Source organism: Macaca fascicularis, chromosome 5 (assembly GCF_037993035.2).
Source record: "Macaca fascicularis isolate 582-1 chromosome 5, T2T-MFA8v1.1".
Taxonomy (NCBI): domain Eukaryota; kingdom Metazoa; phylum Chordata; class Mammalia; order Primates; family Cercopithecidae; genus Macaca; species Macaca fascicularis.
The window spans coordinates 38604603-38618093 of record NC_088379.1 but is presented as its reverse complement, the minus strand read 5'-3'; the positions used below and the strand labels follow the sequence as shown (position 1 = coordinate 38618093).

At 38.4% G+C, this 13491-nt stretch overlaps 1 protein-coding gene across 4 annotated transcripts in view; it reads left to right on the top strand.

Moving 5' to 3' along the window:
- RFC1 (replication factor C subunit 1) overlaps positions 1-13491 on the top strand; it is a 78078-nt gene that overhangs the window by 35139 nt on the left and 29448 nt on the right. For 2 of the 4 annotated variants that reach the window (XM_005554695.4, XM_005554694.4), the window contains exons 5-9: positions 5818-6050; positions 6941-7018; positions 10094-10171; positions 12189-12276; positions 12893-13179. In XM_005554695.4, coding sequence (XP_005554752.3) covers positions 5818-6050; positions 6941-7018; positions 10094-10171; positions 12189-12276; positions 12893-13179 — 764 coding nt within the window. The remainder of the gene's footprint in view (positions 1-5817; positions 6051-6940; positions 7019-10093; positions 10172-12188; positions 12277-12892; positions 13180-13491) is intronic. The other 2 variants (XM_074039566.1, XM_015450250.3) reach the window with 1 other exon arrangement.

Below are 13491 nucleotides of genomic sequence, written 5' to 3'. Positions count from 1 at the left end.
TACTTTCTAGAAAAGTCACACTAATTTACACTTTTATAATTAGTGTTTTTATTAGTACAAACTCATATTTTCATCAATATTATGTATAATATTAAAAAATCTATATGGCTACCCACAGAGTCATAAAATTGTAGAGGGGAAAATCTTAAGAGTTTGTTTGGGCCAGGCGCGGTGGCTCAAGCCTGTAATCCCAGCACTTTGGGAGGCCGAGACGGGCGGATCACGAGGTCAGGAGATCGAGACCATCCTGGCTAACACGGTGAAACCCCGTCTCTACTAAAAAAAAAATACGAAAAACTAGCCGGGCGAGGTGGCGGGCACCTGTAGTCCCAGCTACTCGGGAGGCTGAGGCAGGAGAATGGCGTGAACCCAGGAGGCGGAGCTTGCAGTGAGCCCAGATCGCGCCACTGCACTCCAGCCTGGGCGACAGAGTGAGACTCCGTCTCAAAAAAAAAAAAAAAAAAAAAAAGTTTGGTCCAACATTTTACGGAAGACCACAGTGAAACCCTGATGACTAATTAAAATAAAAATGGTAAGTCAAACTTAGGTTAGAATTTTAGTTTTCTAGACTTCTGGTTCAGTATTGTTTTTCCCAGAGAACACTACTTTTATTTATTGAATGGCTGTAACATGGCTAGGTGCTACACTGGGCACTTAGCGTTTAAAATTTTGTCTTATTTCATTTTAGTTTAGTTTAGTTTAGTTTATTTGTAGAGATGGGGTCTTGCTCTTTTGCCCAGGCTGGTCTTGAACTCCTGGGCTCAAGTGATCCTTCTGTCTTGGTTTCTCAAAGTGCTGGGATTATAGGCATGGGCTACCATGTCCGGCCCTTTAAGAAAAATTTAATCTTCCCAGTAACCTAAATGTTGAGTGGCTTGAAACTGTTTTACTATTTATAGAGAAGGGGACGTAAGGAAGAAATAAGGGCAGTCTTCAGATGCTGGATGTGGAAAAAGTAGATAAACTTTTTCTCCCTGGTCAGCGGATAGATTAAGGAAAGAGGTGGAATTCACAGGGAAGTATTTTGACTTAATATAAGGAAAAACTTTCTTAAGGAGTATAGTATTTTGCTATTCACTAAAGAAAGAAGGTGAATTAATGTTGCTCAATTTTGAAAGTATTTAAGTCTAGTCTATTTTTTTTGTTAGAAATGTGGAAAATGGGGTCTATGTATTGAATAAGGAGGTAGGACTAGTTGACTAAAGATAATTTATTTTACAGTTCTTGGCATGTAGTTTAATGCTCAATAAAAACTTATTAATAGTAAATTAAAAGATACCATGAAGTCTGTGAAGCCAGCAACAGAATAGCAGAGATGCTGATAAATAATGAACAGAAGTAAGCAAAGAAGAGTGGAGAGGAGATAGAAACTAAAGCACTGACTCTGAAAGCTAAGGGGTCAGAGAGTTCTAGGATGTAGTCAATTTGTTGTAAAACATTAGATGGAGAAAAGGGTGTATTAGTCCGTTTTCACGCTGCTAATGAAGACATACCTGAGACTGGGCAATTTATGAAAGAAAGGTTTATTGGACTTACAGTTCCACGTGGCTGGGGACCTCACAATCATGGTGGAAGGGGAAAGACACGTCTCAAGTGTCAGCAGGCAAGACATCAGATCTCATGAGACTTATTCACTATCACGAGAACAGCACAGGAAAGACCTGTCCCCATGATTCATTCACCTTTCTCAGGATCCCTCCCATAACATGTGGGAATTCAGGATGAGATTTGGGTTAGGGACACAGCCAAACCATATCAAAGGGTGTGAAGAAAACATGAAAATTACCCATATTTCCCTAATCAGAGATAAACATTGTTAATGTTTTATTGATTCTTTTCAGATTTTAGAATGTGAATTTAAAAATTATGTATATATCTAGAGATAAACAGTGTCATTAAACATACTGTTACATCATCTGCTTTTGCCACCTAATAAACATGAATATATTTCTGTGAGTAAATATCGATATTTGTTATAATTTTTATTGCTGTAGAGATTTTGTTACATGGTTGAATATACATATTAATAGATATTTAGGTTATTTGTTTTCCCATATTATAAACAATACTCACATCTCTCTGTTCATACTGTCATTATTATAGTTGAGGCCATCTTTGCCTACATGGTCACTTACTTTCTGACTTCCCCTTTTCTTGCCCTATTGCAATCTGCTCTCCATAGTAGTTGATCTCACCCACTCAGCTATGGGGTTTTCTGTCATACTGCTTATAAGCATGGCTAGGTGTAGTGGAAATGGAATGTTAGTATTTTTGGCATTTTTACGGTGGTGGGAAACTAGTAGAGCACCATCATTTCAGAGATAATTTAAGTTTGTTCTTTCTCCATTAAGGGACTCGCTCTTGCCCAGAAGTACAATTGTTGAACTTAAAGCAAATAAAGATTATAAAATTTAATAAGATAAGAAATTTGACATATTTGGGTATAACTGGCCAGCTGTCAAGTATAAAAACTTTGAGTTTCTATAATACCATGATCGTTGTGTTATTATTTTAGAGAAAAGGAAAGGACTTTCAGATTATATTCTCAATGGTTAGTTACTAGGACTATTATGGGTGATCCACATGGCTATTATAAATGGAATGGTGATGTTACCTAGCCTTTTGCGAAGCCTTTTTCCTGTCTGACAAAGAGGCAGAGAAAAACCGGTAGTTAGGTAGGGAGAACAGATATTTGAATGACTGAACCTAGTCTGTTGACTCTTTGTAATGTATGGTTGAACTGAAATCTGTTAATTGTATCAGACCTTGGATGTGCTTTAGAAAGAGTTATGGATAAATTTTTAATTAAGACTTGATGGTGGATTGACTATAGTTGAAGACAAATGAAACAAATATGTTTTAATTTAAGTCTTTCAGTTGCAAACACTTTAGTGTAAGCAAAATGGGGGAATTTATTCGGAGCCTGCTAACTTTTCTCACTGAATGTAGAAATAAACATTTTGCACCTTGGTTTGTACATACTGGTTCAACAAATCAAGGATAAAGTCGGCCACACCTTGCTCAAGTGCTCACTCCTGGTCTAGTTGATTGTGGTCAAGAGTGTGGAGCCATCTGATGGATATATCTGTGGTTTTTGGAGGCCCTTGGGAGGGTGGGGTGAGCTGTAAATTATTAGAGAAAATGTGCTTGTAGTGAAGGGCACTGGCTACTACGTGCTTGTTTTAAATAGTGGGTTATTTTTAGTAATCAGAAACCTGTAAGAGTTATGTGTTGCAAAATTTATAGTTTCATTTTAATATAAATATAGTAATTAGAAGGTAAGGCTAAATCCTTTTAATTTTTACGTATCATTAGATACTTTCATGTTTGAAATGGCAGCCACCTAAGGATAACACAGGGCCTGGGACATAAGGCCTTGAGCAAATGTTCATAGTTGAATGAGGGAGCAGTTGAGAGGACATAAGAGCCACTCATATGTGGCTTTGCATACCAAATTTATAAAGTGAACCGTTCCCCATCCCCACCATGACCTAGTCTTCATGGTTGTCTTTTATTTAAAAAAAAAAGGTTTTTTTTTCTTCTTTTTTGAGAGGGAGTCTCACTCTCGCCCAGGCTGGAGTGCAGTGGTGCAATCTCAGTTCACTGTAACCTCCGCCTCCCAGTTCAAGTGATTCTCCTGCCTCAAAACGCCCAAGTAGCTGGGATTACAGGCACATTCCACCATGCTCGGCTAATTTTTGTGTTTTTGGTAGAGACGGGGTCTCACCATGTTGGCCAAGCTGGTCTTGAACTCCTGACCTCAAATGATCCGCCCATCTGGGCCTCTCAGAATGCTGGCATTACAGGTGTGAGCCACTGCACCTAGCCTGTTTTCAATTTTATTAAAAAAATTTTTTTTAGAGATAGGTTGGAGTGCAGTGGTACAATTGAGGCTTACTGCAGCCTCCATCTCTTGGGCTCAAGCGATCCTCATCCTACCTTAGCCTTCTGAGTAGCTGGGGCTACAGGCGTGCACCACCATGCCCAGCTTAATTTTTTTTTTTTGAGATAGAGTCTTGCTCTGTCTCCCAGGCTGGAGTGCAGAGGCACTATTTCAGCTCACTGCACCCTCTGCCTCTGCCTCCGGAGTAGCTGGGACTACAGGCGTGCACCACTCTGCCCGGCTAAGTTTTGTAATTTTAGTAGAGATGGGGTTTCACGATGTTGACCAGGCTGGTGGTGTCAAACTCCTGACCTCAAGTGATCCCCAGCTAATTTTTTTTGGTAGAGATAGTCTCATTATGTTGCCCAGGCTGATCTTGAATTCCTGGGCTCAAGCAGTCCTCCGCCTCAGCCTCCCAAGGTACTGGAATGACAGGTTTATGCTACCGTCCCTGACTTCATGTTTGTCTCTTAGATTTTCATTTTTATTGGATTTCTTTTGTTAATAGGCCAAATTGAAAAGCTTTATTTTATTTTTATTTTTTGTGAATCACTGAAGCAAACAAATTTATTGACACCCTTTTGAGGTACATTTTTGGAGCTTCTAATTATCTAAACATTGTCATGAATGCTTAAAAAGATGTGTAGGGAAACTTTTTAAAAGATGTTTTGTGGAAACTTTTTAGAAAAAGAAAATGTAACAAAGAGTTTATGGTCTTAAATGAATGGTTAGATATCAGTAGATGGTTCACCTGCAATATATAGCTAGAACTTGACAACTTACCACCTCTGCAAATACCACCATAGTCCAAGCCTCCCGCATCTCATCTGGAACTGCAGTAGCTTTCTAAATGGTCTCCCTGCATTTACTTTCCCCCCTCTTCTGTGTGTTCTTCAAAGGACAGGCCTTAAGTTGGGTCACAAACTATGCTCACAATTCTCCAGTGGATTCCCATTCTATAATAAAGACTAAAATTATTCCTACTGCCTAGAAAGTCCTCCAGGATTTGGCCCCTACCTCTTTCACTCGAACTCTTCTGGCACGCCTCCGCATTGTGCTGCAGCCACATTGAACTCCAGGCACACTCCCATCTCGGCTTTTCCCTTTGTAGTTTTAACTGCCCGAATATTCTTGCCTGAGGTATCTTCATTTCAGGCCTCTGTCAAAGTGTTGTTTATCAAAGAGGCATTCCCTGACTACCTTATCTCAAAGAGTATCCTTCATCACTCAATTCTTTCACCCTGTTTCACCCTGTTTTACTTTTTATTCATAGAACATTTAACTTGACAATGTGTATTTGTTTATTTGTATATCTGTTTCCTCTTCTAGACTTCAAGTTCCATGAGGGCGGGAATTTTGTCTTTTTTATTCACTGCTGTATCTTAAGTGCCTGGTACATAATGGGTGCTCAGTAAATATTTGTGTATTCTCGGTAGTAATTGGGGGAGACAGTGTATTACAGGCCTGGCACTGGTAAATGTGGGGATGATGGTTGAATTTAGGAGATAGAAGGTAAAAAAGTTACTAGCATCTCAAAGTTCTTGTATACTTATTTTGTTTTTGAGACAGGGTCTTTGTTGTTCAGGCTGAAGTGCAGTGGTGCAATCACAGCTAACTGTAGCCTCAACCTCCTGGGTTTATATCCTCTTCCCTCAGCCTCCCTAGTAGCTGGGACTAGAGGTGTGCACCACCATGCCTGGCTAATTTTTTGATAGTTTTTTTGTAGAGACGGAATTTCATGATGTTGCCCAGGCTGGTCTCGGACTCCTGAGCGCAAATGATCCTCCTATCTTGGTCTCCCAAAGTGCTGGGATTACAAGCATGAGCCACCATGTGTAGCCTCTTACATACTTTTTATAAAGCTGGTAGAAGTGTTTGCTTTGTATAACTGAATTGATGTTTTATAAAAAATATTTGGTTACATTTCATTTAAGATGAAGAAGATGACTTTATGTGTAAGAAGGCGGCCTCTAAATCAAAAGAGAATGGAAGATCTACAAATAGTCATCTTGGAACATCAAACATGAAAAAGAATGAAGAAAACACTAAGACCAAGAATAAGCCTTTATCACCAATAAAACTTACACCCACATCAGTGCTTGATTATTTTGGAACTGGAAGTGTCCAAAGATCTAAAAAGAAGATGGTGGCAAGCAAAAGAAAAGAGGTGAGTGTTCTACATATAAGCAAGTATGCTCAGGATTTATACCCATTCACTAATATTAATAACAGGAGAAATTAGGATGTAGTAAATAGGTCAACATGTTTTAATAATTAAAATAATTTTCCTATGATTATGGATAAAATATATTGCCCTCATTTTAAAGGATGAGGAAGTTAGAATGTTACATATTTAGTTTTTTTAATTCGTGAAAGCAGGAAAAGATCTTTTAAGCTGTAAGAAAAAATTGTAATTATTCGAATTTAAATTGAGTTCTCAGAATGCAAACTCATTTTACTGTTGACCTCAGCCAGTCAATATTAGAAATAAATTTGTTTCCACATGAGATAATAAATAGAGTCTTTACAAATACAGCATACCAATGCTACACTTTTGACCTTCGCTACTTTGACAGATATTGGATTCATCTGTTTCTGGCCATTTAGGAAACAGACATACCACATAAATTATGGTGAAAGTAGTCCCCTGAGTTAAAGAAAGCCTGCCCCATCGTGGGTGTTTGTTGATTCGATCACTTCCTCCATAGTACAATGTAATCATTCTCACATGTTGGTTTGCCAATGTTCTGGACTACTTGTCAAGCCAAGACATTAATCTACAGGATTGGTTTATTTTTATTTTTATTTTTGGTACTTCTCTTGAACATATCAATAGAACTAAGTGAGACAGGTCTGTCTATAGGCTGTTTATTTATTAGGGAATTGGATATGGTCAGGGAGTAGTCGTAGATGTGGCTTTCTGGCTGGTGTACATTGCAGCTATTACTGATACACTTAACGCTCATTGGTGTGTTTAATCAGCAGCAGTAAAGAAAAAGTGCCTTATTTTTCACTTAAGGTTTATGCTGATTTTGCTTGATTTTCTTTGAAATATAGCTTTCACAAAATACAAATGAGTCTGGATTAAATGATGAAGCCATCGCCAAGCAATTACAGCTTGATGAAGATGCGGAGGTATTGGCATTTTGCTTAGAATCATTAGTAACTTGATATTGTGACTAGCTATTTAGTCCAACCAGACTTTGAATTGAACCTCATTGGAAGTTACATGTAAAATAAGTTAAAATCTAATAAATGAAAATCTAAATTTCTATACAAGATAAATAATGAGACCAGGGGAGAATTATTTACTACTGAAAGATTTATTTTTAGAGAAGATTGATCAGGTGCTATGAGATGATTTTGGAGAAATGGCTAGCAGCAAATCCTGTAGGTCATGATAGGACTTTGATACCTACAAAAAGGATGTTAATGGAACCCATTGGAGTTTTTTTTTTTTTTTTGAAGATAGTCTCACTTTGTTGCCCAGGCTGGAGTGCAGTGGCACGATCTGGCTAATTGCAACCTCCGCCTCCCGGGATCAAGTGATTCTCCTGCCTCACCTGCCCCAGTAACTGAGGCTACAGGTGCCCACCACTACGCCTGGCTAATTTATGTAGTTTTAGTAGAGATGGGGTTTCACCATGTTGGCCAGGCTGGTCTCAAACTCCTAACCTCAAGTGATGTGCCCTCCTCAGTCTCCCAAAGTGTTGGATTACAGGTGTGAGCCACCACGCCCAGCCCCATTGGAGTTTTGAATAGAGAAGTGACATGACTTGATGGATCTTAAAAGAAAATTATTTTGGCTCAATGATGTTAATAGTTCATGGTGGGGGCAAGATTGAAAGCAGATCAGTTTGCAGACTGAATGGTAGGCGAGAGATGTCAGCTTGTAATAGGAAGAGGCAGTGAGAAGTGGTCGTAATCTGAATGTACCTTGAAAGGTACAAGTTGTTTTTGACAGATGGGATGTAAGGTGTGAGGGAAGAAGATTCACAGATGAGGCTGGGCGTGGTGGCTCACACCTGTAATCCCAGCACTTCGGGCGGCCGAGGTGGGAGGACCACTTGAGCCTGGGAGTTCAAGACCAGTCTGGGTAACACAGGGAAATCCCATCTCTACCAAAAATACAAAAATTAGCTGGGCACGGTGGTACACACCTGTGGTCCCAGATACTTGGGAGGCAGAGGTGGGAGGATTGCTTAAACCTGGGAGGTTCAGGCTGCAATGAGCTGTGATTGTGCCAATGTACTCTAGCCTGGGTGACAGAGCAATACCTTGTCTCTGGGAAAAAAATATTCAGTTATGGCCTTAACAACTGGGTGAATGGTGATATGATTTGCTAAGGCTGGAACACGGGAAGCAGAATAGGTTTGGTACAGATAAATCTTTTGGACAAGTTAAGTTTGAGATGTCTAATAGACTTCCAAATGGAAATGCAGAGTAGGCGGTTGGGTAGAAGAGTCAGGAACTCAGGGGAGAAGTCTAAACTGAAGATGGACATTTGGAAATCATTACCAGTTGAGTAATATTTAAACCTGTGTAACTGGGTGAGATCTTGGGGAGATAATGCAAATAGAAAAAAAAAAAAGGTCTCAGGATTGAGCCCTGGGCCACTGTTAACATTTAGAGGTCAGGAAAAGGAGGATGATCCAGCAAAGGAGAGGAGAGAGTGGCTAGTGAAGTAGGAACAACAGGAGGGGTTGATATCTTACAGAAGTATTTCAGGGAGGAGCGCCCATCTCTGTCAGAGGTTCCAGGCTTAGCTGCCGGCTGTTTGAACTCCCTTCCTCTGGTTTAGCTTAAGTGTCACTTTCCAAACTACCTTAACTATATTAGAAACCCCTCCGATAATACTCTATCACGCTGTCATAGCTACTATTAAAGTATAGGCTCTGAGGTCCCCTCGCCAGGACTGTTTATGTCTCTCACTCAACCATTGTTACATCAGTGCTTATCTTAGTGTCTGGCATACAATGGGCTCTTCATAAGTATTATTGTGAGAGAACAATATTGTTTGTGATTGTTCACTTTTTATTACTTCGGCAGTTTATAGTTTGTGTTTTCAAAATATTTTTCTATCTTATTTGATCACACTGAATCACACAAACTACAAACAAGTATCCACATGACTCAAGGTAGTACAAGTAGCCTAGGTCAAACTAGGAAGTAATTTTTAGGAACCTGATTTCTCCTTATCTGATCCAAATACTAGAGGGTTACCTAATCCTTTCCAAACCAGGTGTGGTACTTTGTATCATAATCCCCTATTTTTCCATTTTTATCACATTCTTCCAGAATCTTGTTTGGGTAATTTATTAATCTGATTAAGGACTTTTAGGTGTTAATGCCTGAAAAGATGTCTTTCCTAATTATCCCTCTAAGAGTTTTTCCTCCCTTCTTTTTTCTCTTTTAAAAGATTGAGTGGATTTTGAAGTCCTTTTCTTTGTTTGAATAATGTATGGTGTTTTTTATTGAATATCACATAAGGCCATTTTACCAGGGGGTATACAGCCATTTGGTTTATAATGAGAAAGATATTCCACTGCTACATAGTCTCTTTTGGAAGAGCTCCATGTTGCTGGAAGTGAAAGTATTTCGAAATAACTGAGATAACTAGAATGTCGTGTGTTATATTAGCATGTTAGAACTCCTGACATGATGACTTAAATTTTCAAAAGAGAACAGATGCATTTGAATTAGTAATTGAAAATAGGAGTTTGATAGTAAAAGTGATTTTACATTTATATATAGCTTACTATATGTGCAAAAAAAAACTGTATAATTTTCTTAAATTGTTAGATTCACTATTTTTGTGCTCCCCAGATGATTGTGTTTTCCTATTAGGTTGAGAGTCCTTTCAGAGGTTTTTTTAGACAATAAATAGAAACAAGAAAGCTGTGTTCCATAAGGACCATTAAGAGAAAAGTATAGACCTAATGTTTTATAAGTAAGAAATATGACTTTAAAAATATGCTCACTTTATCTGTCATCCCTGCAAAACCAGAACTGTGTGTTCCAAAATCTGATTCAGCTATAGTGAAACAAACCCGTGATACTTGACTGTTAATGTTGGGTGGGAAAATGTCGTAATTATTTTCTGGAAAATGTTTTTCTAGTTTCTTCTAAATATATGAATCTGACATTGAAAACTTTTATTTACAAAAAGAAAAAGAGCAACTCAACTCACTTTGCTGACACATTTTACAGCTGGAGAGGCAGTTGCATGAAGATGAAGAGTTTGCCAGAACATTAGCCATGTTGGATGAAGAACCCAAGACCAAAAAGGTGGCATAATGTTGGGCTGTTTGCATTCTGAATATACCGTACGGATCAGTGTTCATACTTGCGTGTTCTAGGCTCTAGCCAAAACGTGAATAACTTTTCCAGAAAGAAGTTAAATTATTTTGATTTATAAAAATGTTTTTGGGGAAGCTCATTGAGAAACTTATTCTTCCTAAAAGAAGGGTGACAGCGTCAAAGCAAACCAGAACCTTTTATCACAAAACAAAGAATTAGATCTTTTCCTTTTTCTTTTTTTATATTTTACTTTATTTTATTTTATTTTATTTATTTTAGAGACAGGGTCTCTGCTGGAGTGCAGCCGGGTGTGATCTGGGCTCAGTGCAACTTTTGCCTCCAGAGCTCAAGTGATCCTCCTGCCTCAGCCTCTTGAGTAGCTGAGACTATAGGCATGTGCCACCACACCCATCTAATTTTTGTATGTTTTTTAGAGATGGGCTTTGTTACGTTGGCCAGGCTGGTCTTGAACTCCAGAGTTCAAGCGATTCTCTTGCCTCAGCCTCTCAAAGTGCTAAGATTATAGATGTGAGCTACCGTGCCTGGCCTTTTAGTTCTTTTTTTTTTTTTTTTTTTTTTTTTTTTTTTTTAAGAGACAAGGTCTCTGTTGCCCAGGCTGGATTACACTGGCACGTTCATAGCACACTGAAGCCTCGAACTCATGAGCTCAAGCAATCTTCCTACCTCAGTCTCCCAAAGTGTTGGGATTACAGGCATAAGCCTCTGCGCCCAGTTTACCTTTTCCTTACTCTTTATCATAGGAGTTTGTATGTACTTGTTCAGAAAATAATGCTCATAAAAATTTCTTTGGAACACCAGTTTAATAATTTTAATATTAATCACTGTCTTTTCAGGAAGCACAGTTTTGTCAGTTCTAATCAGTTAACTCTAAAATCTGTATTATGGCAGTCTCATATAATAAAGAGTATATTTTGAGGTTGAGGAATCTTTTTCTTTCTTTCTTTTTTTTTTTTTTGGCAAGGTCTCACTTTGTCACTCACGCTGGAGTGCAGTGGTGCTATCTCAGCTCACTGCAACCTTGACTTCTTGGGCTCAATTGATCCCCTCACCACAGCCCTCCAAGTAGCTGAGACTACAGGCGTGTGTCACCACACCCAGCTAATATTTTTGTTTTTTGTAGAGATGGAGTTTTGCCATGTTGCCCAAGCTGGTTTGGAACTCCTGAGCTCAAGTGATCTGCCTGCCTCAGCCTTATTTTGGGGAATCTTTAAAACGTCAAGACTTTATTTTGTTTTTATTTTTTATTTATCTCCAGTAGATTAACTTTATTTCTGATGAATCACATTCTATTAATATAATTGTCAGTGTCAATATGTGACTACTTCAAAAGATTTTACTTCTTTTTTTTAAAGCAGGGAGTTGTAACCTAGATACATCAGGAGCTGAGACTAAGCGGGCAGGTATTAAGACAGCAGGGAGTGGCAGAGACTTTCTCATTTGAAAAGTCTTACTTCATCTGAAGACAGTCAAATTGTAATTACTTTAAAAGACTGTATCACACACCTCGATTTGTGAACTTTTTATAAAATGGAGTTTTGAAGGAGCAGTGAAAAGAATGGATATATTTTTTTCTCTTTCAGAAAGTGCTCTCATTTTGCTTTCAAGCTTTTGTTTATTTTTATTTCAGTCTTTTAAGTTTAGATTTTAGTTTTTAACTGCTTAATACTAACAGTTTGAGAGTTGAGATAAAGGAAGCAGAAATAAGGCTTCTACTTCCAGATTTACAGGTTGGAATGAAGAGGGATAATTTTTATAGATGGATTTTTATACCCTTTCATCTGTTTCCTCATTTGTAACATGAAGTAATAAAACATGCCTCATTTGCCTTGGAAATTTTGTGGATGAATGAATGACAGTTTATTGTAGTGTCCTGCTAGTTGAAAGGTGACCCTTAAACTTAAAATTTTAAGGATTTTAACAACAGATTTTATGGTAATAGTTTTTCTATTACTTGTTACATTTGACACTTTTAAAATTTGTTTAGGCTCGAAAGGACACAGAAGAGGGAGAAACATTTTCATCTGTCCAAGCCAATTTAAATAAAGCAGAAAAACGTAAATATCCTCATAAAGGTAATACTAGCAGAAAAAAGTAAGATGGAGCACTTCTCTTCATGGAAGTAAATTCATGATAATCTTGTTTAAATATTCTATTGAATAATTATGTATTGTTAGGTAGACATTATTTCGTAGGACTATTAGAGCACATTCAGCTTAGATACTTTGAAAGCTCTTTGGATGCTAGCTGGTACAGAATGCCCATCTGCTCTATGATTACTGTGAGAAATGTATTACAACTCCAGGTTTCTTGTTAATTTCCAAGTATAGTGCGATATGTGGACTTCAGCATATAAAGATGAAGAACTAGATGTTTTGAGCTTTTCATGTCAGAGGTAGTCTCAGAGTTGACTCATAGTTGGCCAGGTCATCTTCAGCTCTCTTGCTTACTGCCTGTAGGTTTTATTCTTCCGTGGTCCTGATAGCAAATCGTCTGCTAGTCTAGATGATCTTAGTCCTATAAGTACATGTATTTATAAATTTACTATAAACAGATGGTCTTGACACTTTAGGACTTTGGGCCTTCAGGGTATATTCTGTGCTAAGATTACTCAGTTGAAAAACGAAAGAAAAGTTGATATAGGTTACCATTTTCCAAAAACAACAATCGTAATCTTTTCTTTCTTCCTAGTAAAAACAGAACAATTTTCAGATGAAAGAAAGAGCTACAGTCCTAGGAAGCAAACTAAATATGAAAGTTCAAAAGAACCTCAGCAACATTCCAAGTCATCAGCTGACAAAATAGGAGAAGTCTCTTCTCCCAAGGCCAGTTCTAAGCTGGCAATTATGAAAAGAAAAGAAGAGAGCGCTTATAAAGAAACAGAGTCCGTGGCCTCAAAAAGAAAAGAAAATGCCGTTGAATTGAAAGGAGAGACAAAAACTCCTAAGAAAACCAAAAGTTCTCCAGCTAAAAAAGAGGTAAGAACATTTTTGGTTGTTTGTTTGTTTTGAGATGGAGTTTTGCTCTTGTTGCTGAGGTTGGAGTGCAGTGGCATAATCTCGGCTCACTGCAACCTCCGCCTCCCGGGTTCAAGTGACTTTCCTGCCTCAGCCTCCCAAGTAGCTGGGATTACAGGCATGTGCCACCAGGCCCGGCTAATTTTGTATTTTTAGTAGCGACGGGGTTTTTCCATGTTGGTCAGGCTGGTCTTGAACTCCCAACCTCAGGTGATCCATCCGCCTTGGCGTCCCAAAGTGCTGGGATTACAGGCGTGAGCCACCGCGCCCGGC